The sequence below is a fragment of the Triticum aestivum genome, chromosome 2D (genome assembly GCF_018294505.1).
Source record: "Triticum aestivum cultivar Chinese Spring chromosome 2D, IWGSC CS RefSeq v2.1, whole genome shotgun sequence".
NCBI lineage: Eukaryota > Viridiplantae > Streptophyta > Magnoliopsida > Poales > Poaceae > Triticum > Triticum aestivum.
Genome location: NC_057799.1, coordinates 638,314,565 through 638,321,633, shown reverse-complemented (window position 1 = coordinate 638,321,633; position 7,069 = coordinate 638,314,565). Strand labels below are relative to the sequence as shown.

The 7,069-nt window shown below is 47.3% G+C and overlaps 2 protein-coding genes across 4 annotated transcripts; one reads left to right on the top strand and one right to left on the bottom strand.

Moving 5' to 3' along the window:
• Nucleotides 1-1,121: 1,121 nt before the first annotated feature.
• LOC123055224 (putative serine/threonine-protein kinase) lies at nt 1,122-4,472 on the top strand. Of its 3 annotated transcripts, none has more exons than XM_044479211.1 (7): nt 1,122-1,403; nt 1,974-2,147; nt 2,379-2,494; nt 2,596-2,806; nt 2,888-3,125; nt 3,290-3,437; nt 3,798-4,472. In XM_044479211.1, exons 2-7 carry the CDS (start codon nt 2,048-2,050, stop codon nt 4,143-4,145), a joined length of 1,161 nt encoding a protein of 386 aa, XP_044335146.1. In that variant the 5' UTR covers nt 1,122-1,403; nt 1,974-2,047; the 3' UTR covers nt 4,146-4,472. The 3 variants fall into 3 exon arrangements, with proteins under 3 accessions (XP_044335146.1, XP_044335147.1, XP_044335148.1); XM_044479212.1 differs by lacking the exon at nt 1,122-1,403 and adding an exon at nt 1,556-1,744; XM_044479213.1 differs by lacking the exon at nt 1,122-1,403 and adding an exon at nt 1,585-1,727.
• A 7-nt stretch (nt 4,473-4,479) lies between these two features.
• On the bottom strand, nt 4,480-7,063 carry LOC123055225 (clathrin light chain 1). The gene is made up of 3 exons (XM_044479214.1): nt 6,658-7,063; nt 5,159-5,312; nt 4,480-5,075 (listed from the first exon to the last, which is right to left on the bottom strand). The coding sequence occupies exons 1-3, from the start codon at nt 7,032-7,034 to the stop codon at nt 4,674-4,676; spliced, it is 933 nt and encodes a 310-aa protein (XP_044335149.1). The 5' UTR covers nt 7,035-7,063; the 3' UTR covers nt 4,480-4,673.
• Nucleotides 7,064-7,069: the final 6 nt, after the last annotated feature.

The window sequence follows — 7,069 nt, the reverse complement described above, 5'->3', positions numbered from 1 at the left end:
GCATGACGCATGGGGCGCCAACCTACTTTCCAACGGACTCTATTTGATTGGTTTTTCGGTTTGAGTGTGTATATTTGATTATTTTTATAGTTGACCTAGCTCCGGTCTTATCGTTATTCAGCCAGATGCCCATATTAAGAAATTCCGAAGCCATCGTCCCTAACGTTGAGCCTTGGTTTCCCCCCTTGTTCATCATGGCGGTACAAAGCTTAAGGTCATCGAAGACAAAGAGAGCGAGCCGGGATGGGGGGTGGATGAGGCGGTGAGAGTCGCAATGGCGGATGTAGGATCTCCCTCGCCTGCTCCTCCCAATTCTCATTTGATTAGTTCACCGTATTTACAACTTGGATCTGCTCAAATGGATAAAAAAATAGTTTTTCCCGGATGGTTTAAGACTTGGTTGGTACTCCCTCTATTTACGTCACTGTTATAAGATGTTGCAACTTTTCTCTGAATGGATGTGTATTGATGGACGCTATGCGCTTTAGGGCGTTTGTACACTTGTTTTAATTTATATGTAGTCTGCATTGAAATATTCAAATCATCTTATAATACTTCATCTGTCTCAAAATAAGTATTTTAAATTTAGTATGACTTTGTATTAGAGTTAGTATAAAATTGAGACACTTATTTCGTGACGAAGAGCGCGACCCACACAGGAACTGGTTGGCGCAGAACGGGCCGCCGGCCGGGAGCCATTGGGACGGCGCAGGAGGACTCGGTCGAGCGACGACGCGCGCGTTGGCTGGCCGGTTGGTTTGGTGAGGCGGTGGCGGCGGCCGTGTGGGCACTGACCACCTGACCGGGTGCAGCATACATCAGCACTACATAACGTGGTGGTCATCGCGCCACACCACACAGCTAGCTCGATCAGGCTTTCACACGAAAGCAGTCACGATAACTCTCTCTGGCACCATCGATTTTTAGGGGCGTCCTCTCCCTGTCTGCTTATTAATTGTCACAGAATTATGTGTCTCATCAGATACTATTTTTTTGATAAAAGTATTTTAGCCATTTACTTTCGCTTCTCTAGAAGAAGAAGAAGAAAAAGAAGATATTTCAGCGTGTCTGTCCACTAGTTGTATCATCATCTCATCTGGTTGGTCTGACTCTGATTAGTCTCCCTCTCCCTCGTACTACTAGTAGTATAATAATAAGAAATTGTTTCCAACCTGCGGGCTACAGGAGAAATCTACATAACTCAAGCCCCAACCACCTCCCTCCCTCGCTTCTTCCCCCGTCCCGGCCCCTACCTATCCATTTCCTCTCCCTGTGGTTTGCCGGCGCCGCTCGCTCGCTCGCCGCCGATCTCACTCTACTCACCTGGGAAGAGAACACACACACACACACCAGGCAAGCGCCGCCCCCGGCCGGCCGGCTGCTCTCTTTCTCCTGCCTGCCAGGTAAACGCCGACCGTTGTCGTCTACAGTTGCCTACCTTGTACTACTAATTCTTTATTAGCCACTCCTTACTTTGGAGTTGGAGGATTCGCTCCATACTTTTGGAGTAGTATTTGTTTATTTATTTTGCCAACTTCTCAAGTGCTGTATATATGTGTCGTTGACAAGCCTCCATCCGCTTCCGCGGATCCATTTCTGCACCTTCTCTCTTCTCCGCTCGTGCCGCAGCTTACCTAGCTGCTAATACTTGCTCCGATTTGAGATCCAGACTGAACTGCAACCGGGAGCAAAGTTTCTTGCACTTTTGTGTTTGTTTTATCCGTGAGGTCGGTGTTGGTTTGAGGTTAATTTCATGCCCCATCCCTGACCCTGACCTGCTCCAAAACATGAGCAAAATTCAGTCCAACTTATTGGCCTCTCCTCCTGAATTTTCCAGTTTTTGTAAAATTTCAGTCCAACTTGGCCTCTGTTGCAGTTTCAGTTTCTATGAAATGGTTGTTAGACTTGAGCTGTGTTTAACAAGGCTTTCCTGAGTCCTGACCACTTTTCTCGCTTGCAACATGTTCATGCAGAATAGAGCGTGTCGCCGCCTTGCTGAATGTTCCTGTGAGTTTGACAAGGCTGCCACCATAAGCAACTGACGATAATGAGCTGGTGTTGCCTCCCAAGAGCCAAGAAACAACAGGACAATAATCTCTACTCCCATAGACAACAGGAGATTCTTCACCCCCATAGCAGCTTAACCGGTAAGACCTCTATTTGGATTGCAAAATTTACTGCACAGAGTTTACAGATTTGGTGTTATGACTTTGTGATGCCTTAAGGCAGTATAGTATTCTTCCATCAGTTTTTGTTCCCACACAATTACAGATATGCCGGAACTAAAAGTTCAACTTTGCACTTTACTTATCATTCTTAACAAAATTCTGGACATAAATAACGAAACATCCTTACCAAATGTTGGTCACTGCTTTCAGGCATTTCAGCTGAGAAGAACATAAGGCTCTTCTCTTATGCTCAGTTGAAATCAGCAACCGACAACTTCGACCGCAACAACAAAGTCGGCCGAGGTGGTTTCGGGACAGTATATAAGGTGACATTTTCATCTCCCTTTGTGAGGGAATTGTATGGCTCAAACTTGTTTGCTCTAAGCTGCCAATGCTTTGCATGGCTGATCAGCATATATGTGTTCAGGGAACCCTACCAAACAAGCAAGATGTAGCGGTCAAAGTTCTCTCTGCTGAATCCAGACAGGGAATCAGAGAATTTTTGACAGAAATCGACGTTATCAGCAACGTGAAGCACCCTAACCTTGTTGAGTTGATCGGCTGTTGCGTCGAAGGAGACAACCGCATTTTGGTGTATGAGTACCTAGAGAACAGCAGCCTTGACCGTGCACTGTTGGGTATGAACCTATACTTATGTCACTATATTGACAAGGTTATTTTCGTTGCGACTTTTAACATTTTACCTTGTGCTCCCGCAGGCTCTAACAGCGATCCTGCTAATTTTACATGGAGCGTAAGATCTTCCATATGCATCGGTGTTGCCAGAGGTCTTGCGTACCTGCATGAAGAGATCCCATCACCGATCGTGCACAGGGATATCAAGGCTAGCAATATACTCATCGACAAAAATTACGTCCCCAAGATCGGGGACTTCGGTCTGGCCAAACTATTTCCGGACAATATCACCCACATCAGTACCCGAGTAGCTGGAACAACGTGAGTACATTGCGATTTGCAGTTCATTTAACTGGAAAGTACAGTAGTTTCTATATTACTACTGCATTTCCTTCAATTATTAGTTATGGTTTCATATATCCCATTGTCTAGTTGCTCCTTCTCATGTTACCTTGAATTAACTCTGCTTACTGGGTTGCATGCAGAGGTTACCTTGCACCTGAATATGCATGGCATGGTCAACTGACTAAGAAAGCAGATATATACAGCTTCGGGGTCCTCGTAATCGAGATCGTCAGCGGCAAGAGTGGCTCGAGGAGCCTGCTGGCTGATGACAAGTTTCTTCTAGAGAAGGTCAGTTCTTGCTTACTATCATGTGCTTCTCATCACCTGCCTATCTGTATTCCACGAACGAATACATGTTTGTGATACAGTTTCAGAAATCAGAACAACGCAGTTAAGTTAAAAGAAAAAAAAAAGCTGAAGACATGTACTGTAATTCAGCTTATCACCTTCTTATCTGCATTCCACAAATGAAGACATGTGCTGTAATTCAGCTTTAAAATATCAGAACAACAACAAACTTTAATCAAAAAAAGAAAAAATGTCAAGTAAAACTAGATTTACTACAGTTATGTGGTGAACTTTGCTTGCAGCATCTCCCTGACTTTATGCCAGTAAAAAGATTAGTCTAACCCTGAACATTGACAACAGACTTGGGAGCTGTATGAAGCAGGGAAGCTCAAGGAACTGGTTGATCCAGACCTTGGGGATTACCCTGATGAGGAGGCCATCAGGTTCATCAAGGTGGCCCTCTTCTGCACGCAGGCGGCGGCGGCGCGCCGCCCTTCGATGCTGCAGGTGGTGAAGATGCTGTCCAAGCCAATCCGGATCAACGAGAGAGAGCTGACCGCGCCAGGGTACATCAGTGAGTACAATAGCGGTGTCTCCAAGGCGACGGCCTCCAGCGACTCGAGGTTCAAGAACTCGACCACGGCGGATGATTCCGACATGTTCAGCACCGTCGTGCCCCAGACGGTGACCGACATCAGCCCTAGGTGAAACAAGGCACCAGGGAGGGTGGTCTGCTTTGCTCACTTGCATTATTGTGTAGGGTGACAGTACCATAGAGGGCAGCACATACTTAGATATGTGCACTGTGCCTGCTCCTGAGTGTGTTTGTGTCAATGCGGCAAGTAGAAGCTGTAAATAATAGACTAGTGATTCATGCCAGGGCAATGTAAAATTGCTGCTTGTTTGGACAGCATGAAGTGGAGTAGTTGAATAGCATTTGCAGAGTCATCAATCAGGCATGTCATCGCATTCAGTTAACTTCTCAGCTTTTGGTTTAAGACCATAATGTATTCACCCATCCAAAAAGTCTGGAACCAGGAGAAAACAGTGAAGAGTGCAGTTGTTTGCTGTGATACTAAGCTGAATGTTCAGGGCTGATCGATACATAGCCATCCTTGGTGTGGATCTCTACAAAAAGATCGCTACAGGACAGGCGACACTCTGGGTATTGAAAACATAAGAAGTTTCAGTCTAAGCATAGTCATGGTTCTGGTGTTTCTGTAAAAAGAAAAGAAGCTACTCTGATGCTGCAGGCTGCTCCTTCTCCGTCTCTGCGGCAGGGCCGTTGGCGGGTGCTTCTTTGCTCTCTGCGGGCTGCTTGGCTCCGTTTGCTGGTGCTGGTGCGCCGTCTTCTGCACCTTCCTTGGCGCCTTCCTTGGCAGCAGGGGCTGGTGGAGGTTGCATCATGTGCGGCGGCGGAGCATGCTTGAGCTTCACTAGGACCTGACGCATCCGGGAGAGGTCGGTGGGCTTGCCGGGCTTGGGACCCTGAATGACTGCGATGGATGGCTTCTTGTCCTTGTCTTTCTTGCCCCGCTTCTCGATGGTAGCGATTTCATGTGGGATTAGCTCCGAGATTGATTTCCAGTACTGCTTGTCTGCGCTAGCATGGAATTTCTCCTGGCTTTCAACGAAAATCTGCAGAACACCACAAGTCCACAGTGATCAATGCATATTTGCTTACAGAATACTACTTAGTTAAGAAATGCCCCCTCACGTACCTTCTCTCTTTCCCTGCTATGGACCTTATTCGTCTCACAGGTCTGTATCCTCTTCTCATTGAAAGCTATCTTGAACTCTTCAGCTTCTGCAATTATTTGGGCACGGAGCTCCTTCTCCTTCCGTTCTTTTTCCTCGAGAACTAGAGCATTTTGCCTGAAACCACAATGAAGCCGTTCAAACTATAGTTCATAGACAGAGCACAATTTACACCATGCAAGGGAAACCAGAAAAAGGATAATTAAAGGAAGAAAAATTGCTACATCATTCAATTTTACAGGGTACTGTGGTAGGCCAGTTATCAGGGTTCAGGTATCAGGACATAACTCAAGGCCATTATCCAAGGACATTGCATAACTAGTTTACTGGGCTCTCTGTATCACAACTATCACAGCAAAAATGAAGCATACTACTTCCATCACGATGCCCAGATCACACAGAGCGCACCACAAATTTGGGCCAAATCACACAACACAAATTCATCAAGTCTACAACTAATAATCTTACCGTCTTGAATACAGAATTAGAGTTGCCGATAGGCATGGAGCAAATTACAGAAAAAATAGACATGTTCAGAAAAGCAATGCAAGCGCAGAGTACAAGAATATGCCACTCAGACACACACTTCAGAAACACAAATAATGCATGCTCAGCCACTGGCAGACAGGCGGCTGCGTTGTGTTCCAGCTAGCACACACCATTACAGCTTTACTGATCGATCTTAATGGAGCTTATTTGGTTTTTTGTGTGCTGGCACAGCAAACTGATTTAATAAAAGTAAAGTATCAGTTACGCTACAGGACATAAGCAGCTGAAAGAGACGATATGTATAGCTCATCATGGGGTACTGAGCATGATATCACCCAAATGCCAAACTATCGGTAGCATACAAGGTAGCTTAGATAGCTTCACAAGCCTACCACATTTATGCTTATGCCCCCCAGCTGTGCAGTTGCATCTTTGCCAACCAAAAAAATAAACCACGATTTACTCTAAGGAACTGAACAAGTAACCCTAAAAAAAGATGAATGTGATCCAGCACTTTTCTATGACAGCCATGTAAGCACTTACTCTAAATTCAGTGATAATCAGTAAACTGTTAACTTAACCATATGTAAATATCAAAGCTTGGACTACCTGCAGAGTTGCAGAGTTGTAATACTGTAGATAGACCGTAATTAGCAGATTGTAATGCTGTAGATAGACTGTAATTAGCAGATTCAGTTCTACCACGATGACACTTGGGAGATGCAATCATCCACTACTCAATTTCCAGTTTCCTCCTAATCGAATCGAGCAAACATAAAAATACGAGTTTCCGTACACAAAATTGCAACCGAGTTCAGCACCTGCGGGTTGCTGAATTAACTGAACATTAGGCGAGAATAGCAGGAGCAGAGCGTTAGATTAGATCTAATTCCAAGCGCCGGAACCCTAGCACTGGCAGGGCCAGGAACCGGATAGCAACAGGCGAAAACGGATCGGTGGGGGCGGTTCTCACCTGCGCCATTCGCGGAGGAGGACCCCCTCCTCCCGGCCCATCTCGGCCGGCGGCGGCAGGACGGGGCCGTCGTCGTCCCCGCCCCCGAAGTCCGAGTCGGGGAAGAAGGCCGCGGGGGCGTACCCGCCGGAAACGTGGCGGACCGGGACGGCTCCGCCGTCGGAGTCCACGGCGATCTCCTCGTCCACCTCCTCCTCGGGGCCGGCGTCGGCGAAGGAGGAGTACCCTGCGTCCGCGAAGGAGGCGTACCCTCCCGCGCCGCCGTCGGCGGCCGCGGCATCGGTGGCGTCGTCCTCGGCGTCGTCGAAGGGGTGGGAGGCGGTGCGCTGGAGGTCGTCCGCGGCGCTGCCGTCGTCGGCGGCGAAGAAGGGGTCCATGGTGGGCTGCGGCGGTGGTGGGGAGGGAGGGAGGG

Coding starts and splice junctions, on each gene's coding strand:
- LOC123055224 (XM_044479211.1), top strand. CDS start 2,048: ATGAGCTGGTGTTGCCTCCCAAGAGCCAAGAAACAACAGGACAATAAT. Junction 3,126..3,289: donor ACCCGAGTAGCTGGAACAAC/GTGAGTACATTG, acceptor GGTTGCATGCAG/AGGTTACCTTGCACCTGAAT. Junction 3,438..3,797: donor ACAAGTTTCTTCTAGAGAAG/GTCAGTTCTTGC, acceptor CATTGACAACAG/ACTTGGGAGCTGTATGAAGC.
- LOC123055225 (XM_044479214.1), bottom strand. CDS start 7,034: ATGGACCCCTTCTTCGCCGCCGACGACGGCAGCGCCGCGGACGACCTC. Junction 5,313..6,657: donor CTCCTCCGCGAATGGCGCAG/GTGAGAACCGCC, acceptor TTGTGGTTTCAG/GCAAAATGCTCTAGTTCTCG. Junction 5,076..5,158: donor ATAGCAGGGAAAGAGAGAAG/GTACGTGAGGGG, acceptor GGTGTTCTGCAG/ATTTTCGTTGAAAGCCAGGA.